The sequence below is a fragment of the Protopterus annectens genome, chromosome 1.part2, assembly GCF_019279795.1.
Source record: "Protopterus annectens isolate FY-2018-M chromosome 1.part2, PAN1.0, whole genome shotgun sequence".
In the NCBI taxonomy this organism is placed as follows: domain Eukaryota; kingdom Metazoa; phylum Chordata; order Ceratodontiformes; family Protopteridae; genus Protopterus; species Protopterus annectens.
The window spans coordinates 556,319,038-556,341,098 of NC_056727.1; the positions used below are offsets into that span (position 1 = coordinate 556,319,038).

Genomic DNA, 22,061 nt, shown 5'->3' on the forward strand with positions numbered 1-22,061 from the left:
AAACACCGTTTGGTCTAACATGCTTGATTTTAGGTTTCTCTAATAACTGTTTTATTGTCCTGTCCTTTCTGTATATTCCAACTTTTTTTGCCCCACTTTTTCAGTAACTTCTTTATTTACTTAAAAAATCACCCATTTTATTCTGAAATATGCATAATACCATAACTATCCAGGGTGAAAGTAATTATAAATAATTTGCCTTCCTTAAAATTACTGGGGCAAAAATCTCCTGCATAAATCACATCAGAATTGTTGATAAATTTAGGGGTCTTTTCTCCTAATAAGAGGTCTGTACACCCCTCCCCTTCTTTTTGAAACTTCAGTTATTTCTAATAAAAATTCCATAGGGTACCCCCTATTTTTAAACATGTCCACAACTTTACCACACTCATCAAAAATACCTCCTCCTCTGAGACCATTCGAGGTAACCTTACAAGTTGGCCCTTTACTACTGCTTTTTAGGATGCCAACTACTATAATGGAGGTAGGTATTTGAGAATGTGGGCTTCCTATGGATATTAGATAAGAACCTTCCATTGTTCCCACCTTTCCTCAATTCGACATCCAAAAATACCATAACATCTTTATCAAATTTACAAGAAAACAGTTGTAATCTGTATATAGTTCAAATATTCTTCCAACCTTTCTTCAGAATCCCTCCACAGGATGAATATATCATCCAAAAATTGTATATAAATAATCCAGGAATTCCCAAATTCACTGTTGAACATAAATTGGATTCCCACCAGGCCATCACCAAATTAGCAAAGGCAGGGATGCAGGCTGCCCCCATAGCTACCCCTGTCCTTTGCCTAAAAAGTTGTCCTTCAAAAGTCAAAAAATTGTTTGTTAATACTATTTCCATCAAATTAGGAACAACATTTACCCGACTGTCATTCAAATTACATAATTTAACAACATCTGCTCAAACCAAGACAATCATTGCTTGTGGGGTATCGCAGAGTACAAACTGTTGACATCTAAGGTGACCCATTAAGGCATTCTCATCAAACTCTAGGTCATTAACTTTAGTTAAAAAAAATCCCACGAGTCTCTACACACTTGTTGAACACTCTGCACTGACCTCTTTATCACAGTGTCCACAAATTTTGCTATGTAATGTTTTTTGGGTCTGTTGGAATCCACTATGGGCCTAAAGGGGGGGTATGAATTTATGAATTTTGGGGATGTCAAAAACTCCTGCTATGACTGGTTCAGTATTTTCCATGAATTCAAACTCTTCTTTAGTAATAGAACCTTCCATTAACAGGTCAATCTCATATCAAATTTTGCATATGCTTTATGATTTCATTAATTGAAATTTCCATATTTTCATCCCCAAGAAATAATGCATTTATTTTGTTAGTATACTCGTAACAATCCATCACAATTAACCCAACCCCTTGTCTGGTTTCATGACTCTAATATAACAGTCATACATAATGTCCTTCAACTATTTATTTTCATTGTGACTTAAGTTATAACATTTTTGTTGCATTGGTTTCATCAATAACCTCCTAATATCACTTTCACAAAGTTTTTCATACATGCTGATGACATTATTAAGCGTAGGATTATAAATACTAGGCTTTCATAATACATTTCTACCTCTGGTATATCCTTCATTGTTATTAAACCACAAACTCAAATTCAATTTACGAATATACATTTTTAAGTCCATTAAACTCTGAGCTAATGGGGTCCTTCTGGCTGGAATAAAATTGAGTTCCTTAGCTAAAACGTCAGCATGAAACTTGTTCCAGTCTTTATTAGTGAAATTATATAGAAAAAAAGTGACCTGCAGTATTAGTTATAATTAATGGAACACTGTTTAAACATTCCGTAGCCGTCATTGCTGAAATTTCTTCTTCTTGTTGCTGCTGTAGGAAAAGTTACGAAGATGTTTAAAAATAGGAGGTACCCTATGGAATTTTTATTAGAAATAACAGATGAAGTTGTTTCAAAAAGAAGGGGAGGGGTGTACAGACCCCTATTAGGAGAAAAGACCCTGAATTTAACAACAATTCTGATTTGAATTCTACAGGAAATTTTGGCCCAAGTCATTTTAAGGAAGGCAAATTATTTATACCTACTTTCACCCTGGACAGTTATGGTATTATGAGTATTTTAGAAAAAAAAATGGGTGATTTTTAAAGTAAATACGGAAGTTATTGAAAAAGTGGGGCAAAAACCAGTTGGAAACAGTTATTAGAGAAACCTAAAATCAAGCACGTTAGACCAAACAGTGTTTTTAAATGTGGAAGATGTTCACAATGCCTGTGTTTATTAACAGCTAAGTGATGATCAACAACAAGGAATATAAAATAGTGGTGCATTTTAACTGTGATTCCAAGTAGGTGGTATATGTGGCTTGTTGCCAAGAATGGCCAGCATTTTATGTTGTGAAAACCATCAGAAAAGCTAAAGAAAGAATACCCAAACATCTAGGGATGTTAAAGAAAGAATATATGAACATCTAGGGGATATAAAAAATGGTAAAAAACACCAATGTCTTAGCAAGACATGTAATATGTTGTCCACGGCATAGATTTAAAGTTACTATACTGGAACAGACTGTAAAAGACAATAGGGGATACATCGCTGAAAAACATTTGAACAAATGCAAATTAAAATGGCAACTTAATTTTAGAGGCTCAAAATCCACCAGGATTAAATGAGTTTTGTTCTATTAATTCGATATTGAAATTAAGGCACTTAGAAGTTTGATATACTTTTTGTAAGCCACGGTGGTGCTGTGGTAGCGTTGTTGTTCACAGCAAGAGGTTCTCCCGTTCGATTCTCGGCTGGAGCGCCTTCTGTGTGGAGTCTGCATGTCCTTCCCTTGGTCGAATGGCATTTGAAAGACATACGTAGAATGGGCGTGCCTTCGTTGAAGGTTGGGCATCGAGCTGGCACCTCGGCACCCATAAAACAAATTACTGCCAATCATTAGCGGACCGAAGTTCCGCTGTGGCGACCTCTAAAAGCCGAAAGAAGAAGAAGAAGTTTGATATACTTTTTATCAAAGATATATTTTTATTGATGTATATATGTATACTTTTGTAAAGAGTTTTTCAAACAGATTTTTTGTAAAGTTACTTTTTAAAATGTACCACTGCTTTTAAAGAATGGTGTGTAACTGTCAAGGTTGTCTGCAGTGGATCTGAGGGATGGGACCTACTGAGATAATTAATTAATAGGGTAAAATCTGTATAAAAAGGAGGGAAGTTTTATTTGAAAGTGAGTTCTGATGAAGTCTGTATGACGAAAGTGCTTAACTTCTGTGGATTTATATAATAAAACAACAGCAGTCAGGATAAAGGTGTGAATTTGTCCAGTTGCTCTACTGATTTGGGTGCATTCTTGGTAGTCACAGACTACCAAACCTATCTGGAAAAGGCTGTTGAGGAGTAAAAACAGAAAGAAACATTTTGGGCTGAGGTCGTCTTCTAACAGTAGTAGTAGTAGAAGAAAAAGAAGAAGAAGAAGAAGAAGAAGAAGAAGAAGAGGTCTGTCTCCTAACAAAAGTGGATTCAGATGGAAAATTCCTGTGAAATTTAGGAACAGGTGACAGAAAAATGTGTTACGTCCTGACGTTTCCTTCCCTTTTCTTGTAAGGACTTAAATAAGTCTGCAGCTGTAGTACCAAAAAGAGCATTGTTATCCAGTCCAGAGGAGCGTCCAACAGTTTTGCTTTGATGTCATCTGGCTGTGGCTGAAGCCTCAACTGAGAATACCTTGTAAGGACAGAGCCAGAAGCAGCTGTTCTAGATGATGCTTCTGCTGAATCACAACTGCATTTGATTGAGTGACAAGCCACTTGAGAAGAAGCTCCTAACAGAGACATTACCTGATTTTTAATATCAGAATCTGGAAGCTCTGAAAGAGCTTGAGAGGCCCAAGACAGAATAACTAAAGACTATCTGGACATGTGTGCTTTATAGTTAATAGCATGGAAAGTTACAGTGGCAGGAGTGTAAACCTTCTTTCCAAAATCTTGATCTCCTTATCGGAAGGAAGAAGCTTAGAGGATGGCGATAACCTAGAAGATTTGTCTGAAGTAATGGAGACTACAGCAGGATCAGCTGAAGGGCATTTGTAAAGAAATCTACAATCATCAGGCACCAAGTCTGTCAGGCCTTTTAGGTGCAAGAGCCTGTGAATCAGGGGCCTTAGAAGCAGAAGAAAAAGCATCCAAAATGCTGCCAATATAAGTGGCACAGCAGAAGGAGATGATTCCATTTGCAAAAGGGCATAATACCTTTCTTGCACCTCACAGACCTGACAGCAGTCCCGTTTAAAGAATTTTTTCACCTTGTTAACAGTTTCTCCAAAAGATATTTCTTTCACTGGAGAATCTGTACCACTGGATTCTTCCTCAGGGGAAGCATATTCTAATGGAGATGTAATTTGAATTAAGTATGCTAAGGAATCCTCATCAGATGAAGACTCATCCTCTGAAACCTCCTGTTCTCTAACCCTCCTAACAGGAGAAATAAAGGAGGAAGCAGAAACAGCAGAATGAGGCTTAACAGCCATTAACGCCTTAATCTATCCCTGTGAAAAAGTAGGCCAATCTGACTGAGGTGACTTAGGGGCTGGAAGAAGCTTAGTTTTTTATTTTTTCTTAACATGCACCTCTGCTTGATGGCAAGTGGAAGGACTGATGTACTGTGTTCAACAACCAACACCAGGCCCTCTTCCCTAACAAGAATCTGAGATATGTCTATGGACCCTTCTGACACTACAAGCCATAGTCCCTCTTGACAGTCCGATACGGACATCTGCAATACCTCTGAGGATGTGCCTAGGTCGGATTCTTTAACGGCCTTCAAAGTGGTACCTGCCAAAAAAAAAAACAGACTCAACCACCAGATATACCTCTGGGTCTTTACTAACCTCAAGGGACACATCGGCAACAGAAGATTCAGGCCTAGGCTTACTGACCTTCCTCTTCAAAGTCAACTTGGCTGAAGGACTCTCAGAACCCTCCATAATGTCCTTAGCTAGGTTTTTCAAACGTCAGTTCTTTAAATAAAGACTCAAAGCTGAAAGACTGCTTCTCAAGGTCTTTGGGACAAACAGTGGTTGTGATCTGGGCCTACACAAAAAAATGACAAAGATCATGACTGTCCTTATGTGGAATTTGCCTTCCACACTTACACTTCCCCTTCCTGGATGACTTGAACTAAACAAAAATGGCAGTAGCAATAAAAAATATATCCGCAATGGGGCACTTATCTGAAAGCTGGAAGCAGCAAATGGAAACCAGCACCAAACGTATGAGTCAAGTGTTCCGAATGGCAGCAGAGAAGTTCTGAGAATTGTACATGCAGACATCCTTTTTATGGCTGATGTTTAACAAGCCACCAGTGCAATGTCCCACGTACTTGCAATAGCTAATAGCTGTTGTATGCTGGCCGGACATCTAGTCGCTTGGGGTGGAGGATCTCCCACATGTTAAAAATACTGCAACATTAGAATAGAAGGACATCTGTCCCTTTTTAACAGCAGCTTCTGTTCTAGATTCAAGTAAAAACTCTTAACAGATCAAGTCTTTCACTTAGGATTCCCCTATCCCTTTCTCTTTGCCTAGAGTCAGATATAAATTAATGGTAGGGAAGGCAGTCTCTAGCCTTCAGTCGAAACAACTTTTTGGTCTCATTCCACTATATCATCTTTCTCATTCTAGTTATCTGCAACCAAAACATTGGTCCCTTTGCTAGTTTTCCCCAGTAAATTCCAGACTGCTCTTGCCTATTTTCTGTATCCTTACTTGCAGTCATCCTATTGACAAAATCTCCTTTCTCCATTCTCATGTTGGCTTAGTTCTTAGAATAATTTTTGCTACTTTATGAATGCAGGTCTGACTGTATTTATGTCCATACTGTGTTAAGTGGCTCTAAATGCGAATGGCTGTTGTACAGACAGACATTAAGTGAAGCACAATTCAAGTATAGGGTGTTCATTTAATGTCTGATCTGCTTAACTTTCTATAGGATAAAGCCTATCCCAGATGTTAAGTGGCGCATACCTGTATAATGTTCTGTACGGTTATTCTCTTTAAAGATCTACATCCAAAATCCCATGCTCAGATTCCAGACTCCTTCATTATCATCCTTTTCCACTTTTGCTTGTGTTATGTATATGAGCCTTAACTGTGTAGCTCTAAAATATTGCTTCAAATAAGGAATAAGTTTATGCTTGGTAGGAAACAATGCTCTGGTAATGTTACTTTTATCAGAAAGAGAGAAGTTGAAATTATGAAGTAAAAGAAAAGAGAACTTTAGTGTATAATGTTTTGGGGGATTTGGGGACAAGTTCAAGGGCATCACAATGGCACAGTGAGTAGCACTACCACCTGACAGCAAGAGGTTATCCAGTTTGATTCTTGAAGTCTGCATGTCCCCTGTGTCCACGCAGTTTTTCTCTGGGAATTCCAGTTTTCTCCTACCTCCTAAAGACATGCAGTAATTTGACTGATGATTTTTCCAAACTGCCCGTGTGTGTGTGTGTGTGTGTGTGTGTGTGTGTGTGTGTGTGTGTGTGTGGTAAGGAAAAACATTATGAGTGTGGGATTTTAATATTGATTGTGTGGCCTTAAAAGGAGGAAGGAAAGGAGGGTTGAGAAATCACAAGTTGGATTAGGAAAGGAAATGTTAGCACTGGGGCATCTAACAAGTTTATGTGATATGAAACTGACTTCTAGGAGACAACAAATATGTACAGAAACTGGATTCTTTTTGGGAATTGGCTTGTGAATATGTGAAGAAAAAGCGGCAATGACTTTTTCAGACTGTCTGGCATTATGGGCAAAATACAAAGGGAATACAAATATTGTTAAGTATATAAAAAGTAATTTATAAAATAGTGCATGGTAAGCTGCATTCCAAAGGAATGAACAAGTTTTGCAGACACAGAGTCGGTAGAATGCATGGACTTAAAAGAGATTTGTACAATTCACTGTCAGAATAGTAGACCGATTTAAAATGGAAGACTAAGAGAAAATAAACATGCAGAGACATAGGGAATAAGGAGTGGATTTTCACAGATATAGGAGAAGGCTGAATACATTTGATCACTGTCTGGAAAGTACAGAGTGGCTGCAGAAGAAAGGACAAAATGAATCTTTATAGTAATGAAAAGATGGATGAAAGTATTTTAACAAGACGGAGAGTACACAACTGACTGTATTAACTGCAAGACAAGGGAAAGAACTACTACGTAACAATGACAATGATTTTAGTGCTTTCAGACAGCCCAACTTCAATATCCAGCCTCCCAGTTTACTGTTGTAATGGGAAAAGAACAGTTATCACTGCTTGTGTGTGTATGGGTGTGGGTAAGGGGGTTGTCCACCTTGCATCCCTCGATGTGGAGGCTTCACTTCCAGTTTCACAAATATATGAACTCTGGACTTCCAAGATGGCTGCATATTGAGTATCAGCTTAATTTTAGCTCTCCCAGTGTGAAAACAGAAAGTCAGAAGAGACGGCCAGTGAGATAAGTTTTTGGGGTACATTTCAGTAACTGGCTAGTAAGTGCACTGTCTGGATGCCAGCAAAAAACAAATTCAGAAAACCTGAAAGAAAACCAACCACAAAAAGAGAGGAAAATAACACTAACTGGGAATAATTTTGTAGCTGTTCAGCAAAAAGCAGTGCAAGCTCCAGCTTTGGTGCAAAACATGACTTCCAGTAACATACAGGAAAAAATAAGTCAAATGTACTCAGAGCGAATTAAAATAAATGAAACACTGATGGAGTATATTAACGTAAATAACAAAAGGCTGGACAAAATGGAAGAAGCTTTAAGCAAATATTCAGATGAGGTGATAAAACTGGAAAAATCAGAGGTTGAAATGAAAGAAAGTCTGGTTGAATATGAGACTGCTCAAGAAGAGATGTTACAAAAAATAACAGAATTAGATGACAGAGCATGTAGGGAAAACCTGAGATTTTCTGCTGTACATAGAAGCTGGAAGGAACAGACTGTATTAAATTTATGAAAGCAGAAATTAGCAAATGGACTGACATTCCACAGAAGAAGTTAACTGAAAGGGCACAACATGTGTATGCTCCAAACCTGGCCATGAAAAAGCAACCTAGACCTTCAATAGTAAAGATGCAATCCTACCAGCAGAAGGAGTTGATTTTGATAAAACTGTGGCAGAAGGACAAAGTACTAAAAGTGGGAGACAGCTGAGTGTTTGTGGAATATGATTACTCACTGTAAACTAAGCAAAAGAAGAGTAGATTTATACCACTAATCAGGGAATGTCAAAAAGCAGGTGTGAGATTCACACCACTGTGTCCAGCTATCTTTAGAATATTCTTTCCTGGAGGGAGAAATCATTTTTTGATGCAGAACGTGCTAAGGAGGAAATACAAAAGTCTGTCTAACAAAAAGTTAGCTGTGAAACAGAAGGAGATTCTGCTGCTGCTGCTTATCCTGGCAATAAAGACCACAGAAAGATTGTGCCAGTGAAACCTTTTCCAGTGTTTCAATGGAAAATGTTTGAGAGAGAAAAAAAGCACAAATGTTTATTTATTTGACATCTGTTTACCGGGAAGGTATAACTGGGTCAGAAAGAATCCATTTTCAGTGGAGGCTCAGGGAGAAATGCTCCATTTACATACAGACATGTACTACCTTTATACAGATAACATAAAATTGCATGAGTTGCAAATACTTACAGATATATGAAAAATAAAACTTTATGCAGATAGCAACAAATTACCTGAGTTATAGGTCAGCAGATACATTGATATGAGGCAGACGGTAACTATTCAGGTAATTGATATAGATATACAAGTAAATGATACAGAGTGAATGGAGTACAGATGGAAACAGAGTGAATGAGAGGTGTAGTCCGGTCTGCTCTTGAGAAGAGATAAGCCTGATCAGAGCAATGGGCACAGCCAACAGTATGTTGGACAGGAAGCAGAGACTGGATATGGGAGATGGAGATACTAAAGAATAATATCAGCAACTCAGAAGTTGACAAATAAATGTGGGATTATAAAGCATTAATTATATTTGTGAAACATGACAGAACAAGAAAACCTGGAAATGTTTTTCTTTCACATACTCAGTGGCCCCGTTTTTGCAGATTCCACATCCTTTCACCTCCTACATTTAACGATCACCTAAAGAAACCTTGTTTTGTTACTACTTGCTCCTACCTCTTTCTTATACTCTATTAGCTTGTAACAGCTGAAATGAACTTTTGTACACTGACCTCTTTTCTTCACTTATTCCTCTCTCTCCTTCTCTACAAACAGCATGGATACAACTTTAATGTTTTCCTTTCCTTGTAACTGCTCTAGCACTTACCATGGTTAATGCAAATGCATCCTTCCAAATGATTGTTTTCTGAAACATTCTGCCTCTCGCAGCTTGGCTCTGTCCACTTCACTCCTCTACCCTAACCTCATTCCCACCCAACCCCATTTCAATTACATGTATTCTTAGCCTAACTACAACCCCTCTCACACTTCACCCAATCACACTCAATTTTAAATCAATTTCCCAAGTACATCTTACCATCTCTCACACCCCACCCTCATAAAGCCCCTTTAATTAGCCAACCAATAAGTACATTCACCTGGCTCAACAGCAGCTCCACAACTATCTTACATACACACCTTGCCTTCTACCTTGTTCTAACACTCGTGCCATTAGCTTCTCTCACATATAATCCCTAGCTACCATGTCCCTCACCTGTTACACAATTCTCCTTTCATTTTCTGTAAGTTTCTCTCTCTTAATAAACTTAACAGCTATCCAGATAGCATAATAACCCTTCAAACGAACTTCTACAACATCCAAATAAATATTTCCATTAGCTAGCTACTCATACACTCTAGCTTATAGGCAATAAATATGTTTCTATTCACCAAAATAAAAATCCTACCCTTACAAAACAACACCCACAACCACTCTCCATTAAATTACCAAATGGATTCAAAAAGGAAACATCTACCCACTGTTTAACTCAAACTACTATTCTAAATGATCCCAGTGTGGAGACATACACCCAAACCCAGGCCCCACCTCTTCCCCTTCTAACTCCACTAAGTCCTATGTTGGTCTTTCGGCTTTTCCCGGTTAGGGATCGCCACAGCAGAACTCCGGTCCGCTAATGACTGGCAGCAGATTTTTACAGTGCCGAGATGCCAGCTCGACGCCCAACCTTCAACGAAGGCATGCCCATTCACGCATGTCTTTCAAACGCCACTCGACAGCGGGGAGGACATGCCGACTTCACACAGAAGGCGCTCCAGCCGAGAGTCGAACGGGAGAACCTCTTGCTGTGAGGTGACAATGCTACCGCTGCACCACCATGGTTAATAACTCCACTAAGTCCTATAAATCACTAAATTTAACAACCCTAAACCTTCAAAGCATCAGAGACAAAATACCAGAGTTTCACACCTGGATAGCTCACAACAAACCAGACATAATAGCAGCCACCGAAACATGATTAAACCCTACATAAAAGTTACTGAATTCTTTCCCCTAGGCTATACCTGCCTAAGATCAGATCGACCCAGAAAAAGAGGTAGAGGTGCTGCAATACTCTACCCTAACACCTATACTACGGTCCCATACTCTAAACCAATTCAACAATTTTCTAGAGCCGAAATAATTTCTTTCCTAAAAATAAATAGCTGAAAAAATCTGTGATCATAGCCCTTTACATCCTCCCAGGCAATAACATTCCTTTACTAGAAGAAATTCTTGCCTGGACATCAAATAATATAGAAAATGAAACATTTATCCTGGGTGATGTCAGCACTGATTGGCTAGATTTCTCCCATCACAATCCCTCCTCCAACATTAACTTGTACAACTTTACCCAACTATTTCACAATATAACCAGACCAAATAGAAACAATGACAGCGGCTTCATTTTGGACTGTATCCTAGTCTCCAATCCGAACAATATCCCCTTCACTGGCATATTATCCAACAGTATTAGTGACAACCTCCCCAACTATATACTAAGTAAAGCCACTCCAACACCAAGTAAACACCAATACAAGCTAACAAGAAACCCATCCCACTTTAACTCAACCACCTTTAATGAAACTTTATCAAACTTCAACTGGAATGCCCTGAAAACCCTTTCCCTCGATAAGGCTGTTGAGTTACTCAACTCAACATTTCTCAAGATCTTAAACAATCTAGCTCCAGTCCAACAAACAGAGTAAAAACTAGCCATGCTAGTTGGCTCACCAGACCCACTAAACAACTCATGACTACTAGGAATTAAGCATGGAAACTATGGCAAAAAATAAAAAACCCTAATACTGACTAGAATTCAAGCAACTCCACAACCAGGCAAAGTGTCTAGTTATTAAAGACAGAAATGCACATTGCCTAAATCTACAAAGTGACCACAGGCAAAATCCCAAACAGTTCTGGAACTTCATTACTTCCCTACTAAACCCAGGCTCAAAGAATAATCCTTGTCCAAATCCAGATAAAACACTTACTGAATTAGCCACTCTAACACTCATTTCATGGACACTATATCTAATCTCACTGCTACTTTCCCCCAAATCAACTCTAATACTAACCCTACATCTCCAAATCAGTCCTCTCAAAACACCATTACTCCCTCTCTACCTAGCTTTTTCTTTTCCCCCATACCTACCACTATCATAAAAAACTACTCCTTAAACACAGACCTTGCACTAATGCCCCTGATAACCTACCCCCCAAATTCCTACAAATAGCACCTAACTCCATTGCCTACCCTATCAGCATACTTATTAATGGATGTATCAAAGAGCCCTATGTACCTAACATCTGGAAAAAGGCATACATTGTCCCCTTACATAAAGGTGGGAACAGCACAGACATTTCCAATTTTTAACCTATTGCAATCCTTTCACCAATCTCTAAAATTTTGGAAAAATGCATCCACGTTCAACTTCTCAATCATCTGCCTCACAACCAAATTCTGTCCCCCATGCAGCATGGCTTCATGCCAGACCACAGTACCATAACTGCCCTCATATCCTTCATGGATACAGTTAACCAGGCTCAAGATGCAAGAAAAATTGTTTCCTCAATATTTCTTGACCTCTCTAAGGCCTTTGATACTGATTCCCAACCTCTTCTTCTCACAAAACTTTCTAACCTAGGTATCTCACCCCCTACTCTAAGCTGGTTCACAAGCTACCTCACAATTAGGCAACAATCAACCAAATGGCAGCACTCTCCTTCTCTCTCTCTCTCCAATACTTAACACAACCACAAGTGACCCCATGGCTCCATATTAGGTCCCTTTCTTTTCAACATCTTTATCAACAGGTTTCATACCACCCTTACTCAAGGTTCTACAATTCATTATGCAGATAGCTCAACCATCATCTGCACTGCTAATTCCACATCTGAAGTACAACAAATCACCCAACATGCCCTCAAAATCACCAAAATCTGGATGGCCAACAACAATCGTCCCCTAAACCCCAACAAAACTAAACTCATGCTATTTACCCCTAAGAAAACTACTTTTCTAAACAAGAATGAATTCTCCATACAGGCCCAAAATAAAACCACCATACAGGTTATTTCACATACTAAATTACTAGGTATAAGACAGATGAAAACATAACATTTGACCTGCACATACACAACAGTATCAAAAAATACACCAAAAGCTTGGCATGCTCTATAGGCACAAACAATTCCTCAAACTCTCCACTAAACAAACCCTTGCCTCTACCTTTCTAGTACCCTCTCTTTTATATGGTGGCCCTTCTCTTACAAATATTCAGTCCTCTCTAAAATCCAAGCTTGACATGTGCTACAATAAAACTAAGTTCGCTACTAATGCAAAATACTCTTCTTACCACTGTTCCTTGATATAGCTTCTAGACTGACTCGAACTTCCACTCCATCTTTCACACATATAATTAATCACAGCACACAAAATTATCTTCAAGCCATCAGACTGCCCTGCCCTTACCACTCTACTTACCCAATAGCACCCAAACAGACCTCTCAGATTTGAAAACCAACTACTCCTGAAAGTAGAAAAAAAACTTATCAGCTGGCTGGGTGGTACACTCTTTTACAATTGCCAAACTGTGTAACACTCTCCCACCATCTATCAGTACCACCAGCAGTCCAATTGGCTTAAAAAAACCCTGAAGCAACATCTTTGCTCTTTATGGCAATGTACATGCACCAATGCCACACCTATCAAAGCCTGACTCCCTCTTCCTCTCTCAAAACCTTCAACCAACAACTTTCATTTTTTTTCTCACAACAACTTCCTTAAGCCCTCTATTGTGGAATACCTACGAAACAAAAATATTGATGATACATGCTTTAAGTTTCTGACCTCATAACATGTTAACATTCATACTATGTTATTAGAAACGAAACTACTCACAAGCCAATTTAGTTTGCTTAACTGAGACATATTACCTGTCTAAGTCCATATCTGCTGCATTTGGAATCTTATATTGTATTGCAATTCATTTGTTGTTGTTATATCTAATTTCTCACATTTACTCATTTAAATGTTCCAAAGATTTTCTGTCACTCTGCTGCTGTTACTATTATATTGTAAATAACTGTTCATGTGCAGCTTTTCTCCCCACGGCTCTAGTGAAACCTTCTTGACCTCTCTAAGGCCTTTGATACTGAAAATGGGCTCAACTTGTCCCATTGGAGCTTCCTGGTAAACAAATGCAAATAAATAAATAATAGATTTTTTGACTTTGCTAAACTTGTAGGAGACTCTAAAGCATATGTCCTACTTCATGTCATTAATGTTTGGAGGAATTGGAGGAACACTCAGGAAAAGGGAAGAGGAAGGAAAGAATTAAATGCAAGTAAAAAAATGTTTGTTCTCAACAGTAATACTTGTATAGTGCATATCTGCATGCTATAAAGTTTTCTCAGTTATTTTCAAATGTAATGGGGATACTAAAGTAAACAGGTGCCCCTGTTGTTTTCCTTCTTTTCTCTTTCTCCTTGTTCAGTTTTCAGAAAAAAAAGAGAGAGAGGGAGAGAGAAGAAGAAACGTCTGGTCAAAAGAGTACGATACAAGAAAAATGATGTGCTTTTTCTCATTCTTGCATAGGGGAATGACTGGATTAAGGCCCTTGGTTTTATCCAGTAACAAGTTTTAAACCAAATAAAAAAAACACTGAATATAATAAAGCTCTCATTAACAAACAAACAAATAAATAAATATTTTAGAAGCAACTCTGTATCTGGTTCTCATATCTCCATGGAGACAATCTGATAAAGAGCAATAAAAACAGACAATTTCTTTCCTTCAAGGGTTTTCTTTCAATGGCTAGGAGATTATGTTTTCTGAAAGCATTTAAGTGTTTTCACATTCTGGGAGAGTAATAAAGAAAAGACAAAACCAGATAACACTTAGTAGAAGCACAGGCTGTACCATACGTCTTAGCATGGATAACCTTCCTTTTAGGTTAACCCAAGTCTATGAGTGCGTTAAGAAGGTAAAACTTCAATATTTGAAGATGTACATAGGGGTGTTAATAGGTTTTTGGGGTGTATTGGGAGGGTATTTATTTTTGTTTGATGAACTGCAATATCCCATGATGGTCAGATGGCCAATCAGGTGGCATTAAGCTCAAATGCCAGTATTCATAAGTAGATCACTATATGATTGGGCAGTTTGATAAGAGCTTTAAGGATCAAACCACTAATAAAATGGTATGTACAAGGACTGAATTTTCTGAATGATTCCAAAAGAGGCAGGGAGGAGCAATGAAGTAAGACTGGATGAATTCTGGGGGATCAAAAGACCACAGGAAATTAATTAATGTAGATATATTTGTAAAAGGGTAGAAGAGACAATAAAGAAAGCAAACTTAATTTACAATGGATTTCTTTAAATGTAAATGGTTTCAATGGTGGCAATAAGAGGAGACCGTTAAGTACTTAGAAATGTATAAAATATCAGTGGCTTTTTTAGAAAGAAAATCATTTAGTGCAAGTTGATGTTAGTATATTAAATACAAATGAATATACAGTACTACCAAGTGCGAGCTTTAAAACAAGTATAACACCAATCTTACAGAGAAATTATGTTACAATGTCTATAGTTAACGACTTGTGTAGTGATGACAAAATTAGGTTTACAGTCTTTATCGAATATCAATAAAAGAATCTTAACCTTTGCAAGTATGTGCTGGATTCAAGGAACTGCAGCTAAATGCTCTAGAACCTTTTAACTTCAAATATGAAGGGAAGGAAGGTAAACTTAAGAAAGCATACCAAAGAATGATGGGTTGGGATTCAGTTTTAAATGGATATGGAGAAATGATAGCTGAATGCATCTGTTAAGTTCTTGAATAAATGTTACGGTACTAAACGGCAAGGGAAGGAACACTTACAAGGGAGAGGAGTTATACTTTTATGGAACACGTGATGAGAGAGGTTTCTAAAAATGAGAAATATTTTTGTTAAATGTACACCACAGGATATATATTTAGGGAGATGTTCAAGAAGAGTATTCATTAGCTTGTAGGTGAATGGACCGAAGAAGACCATATATGTCTTTAAAGGAAGTACAACTCTCCTGGGCCTGCAGCAGGCACAGAGATATAGCAGTTGTGCACTACTATAGATGCCAAGACACCTGGACAAAGCAGATACATGCTCTATTTCTATATATCATACTCAATGTCTCGAGAGGTTCCACTAGTAAGAAAAACAAACAGTATGATATGACAACTTGATAAGGGGGAAATTCTCATTTTTTTTCCCTTTTAATTTCTGCAAAACTCTGTCTAAATATACTACAATATTCAGAAACAGGTCCTAGTTAGAAATTGTTACTAAAAGTAAAATCCTACAATTACCTGCAACAAACGACTGCCTTACCTCACTGTGTGGCAAAAAGGTGATCTGTGTTGAACCTCCACCCAGGTCAAGCATCCCAGCACTGTCCCTGGGATCATTTAAGTTACCTGAAACACATATTGCATTGAAGGAAGATGAGTGAAGAAACTGATCATTTTGATTCAAAACTAAAGTAAAGCATATGTAGTCTTGACTGCTATTAACTTCTAAATAATGCCCTCTTTTCGCATGCTGCTTAAAACATTACCTGTTAAAAAGTTGACTGTAATCCATGCTGCAATTCCTAGTAAGAAAACAAGAGAATTATACGTTTTTAAAAAGAATATTTTCTATTTCTGCTGATGCATAAATAAAAGGTATATACATGCAATTACTTTTTATACAACTGTGGGTAGATATCACCACTTAATTATTTCCAACATACAGTACTGTTTACTTGATATTTTCAATGACAGGTCTTAATATCTCTGGAGTGGCAATTTAACTGCCAGATCTGACAATCACATTTGTTTTCTCCATTTGCAATCATTTATATTAAATATGACAAAGTACAGACAAGTGGAATTAATATTCAGCACTTATCCTTTTAGCCAGATTTTTCAGGTTCTAGTATTTTTATTTACCTCAGCTAATAACATGTCTAGTACATCTACCAAGTTCAAAAATAATTTGTTCTTTATGTTCCATTTCCATCACTTTTACCTCCTGATTTAACCCATTATAGTGTATGCAGAGATAATATTTTTTTCTGTTTTCATACTTACTCACTTATTGCACAGTTCTGCTATTTATCTTGCCTCACAGCAGATGTTTTCCGGTTTGATTCTTGGCTGGGGTGTCTTCTGTGCAGAGTCTGCATGTCCCCCATGTGTTCGCGGGAGGTTTCCTTCGGGTGCTCCAGTTTCCTCCCACATTTCAAAGACATGCATCTGGAGTGCTTCACCCTGGCCCTTCGCTGAAAATAGGCTCTGTCCCAGTTGGGCTTTCCCATTAAACAAATGTTAAATAAATAAAAACTAACCCCAAAGATACTATATTCCAATGATTCACTGCTAGAATTTATTTATAGATTCATTACCTACACTGTAAGGGCTTCTTCAGCAATTAGTTAACAATGCTACTCTTTTACTGCTTACCTATCGTTTTCTACTCTCACAGTCACGTCATTCTAGTTTCCTCTTTCTTTTTCAGCAGAAGTATCATTCAGTTTGAGCTCCAACACATTATACTATTAGAATAATGTACTGTTCTGAGGAAAATAACCATCTAAGACATTCATTGCCTTGATAACACATGCAGAGTAGTATATGCAATAGGCCAAATCCACACCATTAAATCCGTCAGTTACATTGGAATAACCTCTTTTTAAAAAATTTATTTTTCCAGATTTTCTTTCCTGTTTTTCAGTGGCTGTAGCCTTTGTAGTCACTATCGTCTGTCTCCCAACTACTATACTATGCTAGGCTACGCTACGAATTTTGTGACATACTAAGGAATTCATACAGATATACGCAAAAGATACCAGAGTACTTATGTGGACAACTCTCTCTCATTCAATCACCATGTTTCCACCACAGTAAGGGAACCCTTCTATTTGACACAGTTAATTCCAAGGAATGTCTTCAGTACAGTCATCTTATTGCTGCATCTTTCTCTTTTTGGGCCCATCATCAAATGCAATACCTCCATCTTCAAATAAAATGCCACCTTTGATAGATACAAATCCAAGCATATTATTCAACTGGAAAGGTCTCAGGTTTCTAAACAAAAAAATTCAAGTCTTTAAATCCATCAACTATTCTGATAGATTAGCAAAACTCTCCTTACACTCAAGTAGCTTACCAGCAACTCTGAGGTGACCTATGACTTGCCTTTCACGACACGAAAAACTTAATCCTATTTGACCTCTTCTTTGTAAAACAAGTGACTCTAAAAATACCTGCACTTAAGGCCTATACCTGTGGCAACGAATGCTTACTGGAGGGATAGGTTCCTAACTTGTATTCCCAGCTTGGGAAGAAAGTCATAACTGCAGGTACTGCAAAGTACTACTTCAGCCATCTTTAAAGCTAGTCTTGATGAGGGGAGGGGTAGACAACATTATACACCAGAGTTACCACATACTCTCCTGCTCAATTTTGAAGGTGAGCACTATTAGGCGTTTGCAAAGAATGACAAGAACTATTAAGTGTGTATACTTAAAGGTGTATATAGCTAGGTAACTTAAGGCCTCTGCAATTGCTTGTCTAGTATTGTTCCTATATTTCTATGAATGCTACACTTTACTGTTATCAGGTCCTTTGATCTTCCCTTACGGCAGTAAATGCCAAGTCATTTTGAAACTGCACATCGTGTAGCCATCTCACAAGTCAAATGACCTCAGTGTTGAGTTTAGTTTACATATCTAAGTAGTTTTAGAATATTCAATTCAACACAGGGGACATGTATATTTTTAACTGTCACTAGCTCAGAGCTCAGTCTCATATATCAACAAAACCTCCTGGATGAAAGACTGCCAGTTTACACATTAACAGCACATTTTATGTCAGAATACACTAAGCTTACCAACACAATTTTCAGCAAATACAAACTTGCCAAAAACAACAATACAAAAAAAGCATAAATGCTGAATCTTGCTTGAAAATACACTTGAAATATAAGACATTATTCACTGTAGTCACTTATTTTCTGTAGGGGGCTGTATCCTCTAGCACCCCTACTACTTTTATATTCTTGTTTGGAGGTTGTATAACCTTGTGAAAATAGGAACTATCTGTTTTTTATGATAAGCCAAAGGCTGGATTCCAGAGGAGTTATGGTAGTGTATGTTGTGGAGAGCCACCACATCCTGCAACATTACCCCAAACCTAGACTTCTAATCCTCCTCCTAATATGATATCATGCTGAAAGCAGGGCAGAGTACACCTGCAAAAATCTGAATGTTACACCAAAATCATTTTGGTGCAGAAATAATGCTACATTATGACTAAATAATGGGATTCAGAGACACGCTTTACTAATGAACTCCCCATTACCAAGCTGGTCACAACATGCAGCTAGTCATTGAAAGCATACAGACAAGTCCAACTCCACGGTACCAAATGCATATCTGAAATAGTCCTAAACCAAAACACAAAGAAGAGTAAAGTGCCAAAAAAAATCGCATAACACAAGAACGGCATGATGAAAACGTGGTGTTTTTTGAGAATGTGTTAATAAAGCTTGTGGATTATTTATTAAGTGTATAGTATATTTTCGGCTTTTATCTTTGACAAGTGATAAAGTTTTGTGCATAGTCCTTAATGCTTCCTAAGTGCCGTTTGTGTGTTACATCTGAAATAGTACTGCAGGCATTTAACCTGCCTGAAGTACCAGTTCTAATATACGAGAGAAACTGAGAGTCCCCAAAGCTGGCCACCACCACAGCATCACCTGTATGCCAACACAAATGCTAAATGCTTAAAAAAGAAACGAAAAGAAAACAAAACCATCAAGCGTGCAGTATAAGGCATGAAACTAAGAAGGTGGCATGCTACTGGGCTACAGTACATGGTTTATTGACTTGAAATAAGTGTGTTCTGAAATGCCCAATCCTAGCTCTCAACCTCTTAACATAAAAAATCTGCTCAAAGCCAAAAATAACAGGAGGACAAAACCCCAAAATAGGGATAATTTTTAAATATTGCTTTTATAAACTTAGAACGATTACTGAATAAATGGTCTTGTGTTACCATGCAGTTTCTGAAGAATATGAAATCTGAAACTAAAATGTCTGCCACTATTTAGTAACATCAGTCCTCACTGATTTGCCATAAAATACAAATTTTATGAGGCAGAAATCTGGACATTCTGCAAAAATCTGGACAGCTGACAGGTATGCAAAGTGTTCAAAAGAGGATGACTTTCAAACTATACTACTGAACATGTGGGAAACTCTCTGCCAGTCACCTCCACAATGACTTGCAACTTGCAACACACCTCCACCTGTATGGTGGTATTAGTATTTCAGGCTACAGGCTTTGCAACCATGTGATGTCATGCAGAACCAATTACACCTACAGGGATCATTCACTTGAATGGGCCATATTGTTGCTTAGACATTTTACACTGACATTCAATGTCGATGTAAAATATTTAAGTCCAATGGCAGTGACAGTCAGATTTATATTTTAGGATAAGACTCCTCATTTGCATATATGGCTTGAATATCACTACACCCTCTGCTTGGAATGGTGACACAAGTTTAACTCCTTTTAGAGAACGGGCACACTGTACACTGGCACCCTAACTGGAAAACACACATTCTCCAGCAGGGTGTTAATGTGCAGGTAATGTTTGCTGAAAACTTCACAACAGCATATTAACATGTCATGAACACCTTGGACAATAAGGACATTAATGGCCACCATTATTTTAGGCTCGCTAAGCAACACTTTTGCTGTTTAGCAGATTCATAGGTTCATAGGTAGGTACTAAGCTATTGGCCCTAGGGCCTATACAAGCCTAGCCAAAAAGGTACCCTGGCTTTCGCCACCCAAGAAAATTATTTTCCTGTGCCCCTGTCAAGCAGAACCACAGAAGTGATCCCCGGGGTGAATTTCCTATTACCCATCCAATCATCAAGATGATCAAGATGATCATCATCATCAAGATTTTTCTTGAAGAGTGCTAATGGGGAGCTCTGTTTGACATAGATAGGTAGTCTGTTCCAGAGTATGGGAAGTCTCTGGGACAGGAATCTATCCCTCCAGCATGTTCTGTTTATTGTGGCGACAAGGTTTAGGTCCCTAGAGCGTGTAGTTCGGAGGGATTGGGATTTCTTTAAATGGAGCATGTCCAACAGCTCTGGGTTTGACCGCGATATGCGATGGAGTAAAGCTGGAGTTTTTTGAGACGGTCTGCGTAAGGCATCTGTTTGAGGCCAGTAATCCTCTTTGTGAGGTATTTTTGCAGCCTTTCCAGTTGTTGTAGATGTCTTGTGAGGTACATACCAAAAGGGTCGTTGTACTCTACTATGGGTCTAATGAGTGATGAGTAGAGGGGAACAATGACCTCTTTTTTTCTGGATGAGAAACCTTTTGTGATGAGGTGTGCCACGTAGAAGGATTTTCTGACCACTGCGGCGATGTGATTATCAAAGGAGACACTACTGTCCACCTGTGTCCCAAGGTCTCTTATCTCACGTTTGGTGTTAAGTAGACTACCGCCTATGTGGTAGTTCATGGGTACAGAGTTTTTACCAAAGAGGATGACAATGCACTTTTTGGCATTGAGCTTGAGACCATGTCTTTGACACCAGGCATCTGTCTCATTGAGGCCCTTTTGTAGGATGTCCACGTCGTTAGGAGTTTCAATTATGGCTCCTAGTTTGCAGTCATTTGCGGATTTAGTTAGCCAAAGACCTTCTGTGTTAGCCTGTACTTCAGAGAAGTAGATAGCAAACAAGAGACGACACAGGACTGAACCCTGTGGTACTCCACTTGTCACGGGACTGAAGTCTGATTTGGAGTTTGCTACTTTCACAGAGTGGGTTCCGTCAGTAAGCCAGTTGGCAACCCATCTTGTGACATAGGGATTTATACCTAGTTTAGTGAGTTTATCTATAATTCCAGAGTGGGGTATGGTGTCGAACACCTTGGCGAGATCTAGATAGGCTGTGTGAACCACCTTACCCTCATCTATGGCTTTTGTAACTACTTCAAAGAAGTCTATCAGGTTTAGGAGACATGATCTGCCTTTTACAAACCCAAACTGTGTGGGGTCCAGAGTTTGGAGATCTCCAATGTCTTTGTTTATGAGTTCCATGATGATACATTCCATGGCCTTGCAGTCCCCGGGATCTGCTGTGCCCCCCCCCCTTTGTGGAGTGGGATAACTGTCGCGGTGCGCCATTCAATGGGCACAAAGCCTAAGGTGAGGCTATGATTGAACATGGTACTTAGGTGGGGTGCCAGTTCATTCTGTAGTTCATGTAGAAGGCAGCCTGGGATGTTGTCAGGTCCCATGGATGCTGTGTTCTTGGCTTTGGAGAGTGAGGTTATTACCTGTGCAGCCGTGATTAAACAAACTTTGCATTCTTCCGGTATAAAGATGGGCCCTTTAGGGGGTGAGAGGGGGGTAAAGTTAGCACTGAACCTATCTGCCAGGATGTTGGCAATATCAGTTGGTTTTGTATATTTAGTGTCATTGTGCTGTAA

The 22,061-nt window shown here is 38.5% G+C and overlaps 1 protein-coding gene across 2 annotated transcripts in view; it reads right to left on the bottom strand.

The window, feature by feature from the left end:
* ENTPD6 (ectonucleoside triphosphate diphosphohydrolase 6) overlaps nucleotides 1-22,061 on the bottom strand; it is a 921,044-nt gene that overhangs the window by 231,766 nt on the left and 667,217 nt on the right. For both annotated transcript variants that reach the window (XM_044057700.1, XM_044057708.1), the window contains exons 6-7: nucleotides 16,112-16,147; nucleotides 15,886-15,971 (exon numbers count right to left, since the gene is read on the bottom strand). In XM_044057700.1, the coding sequence (XP_043913635.1) occupies nucleotides 15,886-15,971; nucleotides 16,112-16,147 (122 nt within the window). The remainder of the gene's footprint in view (nucleotides 1-15,885; nucleotides 15,972-16,111; nucleotides 16,148-22,061) is intronic.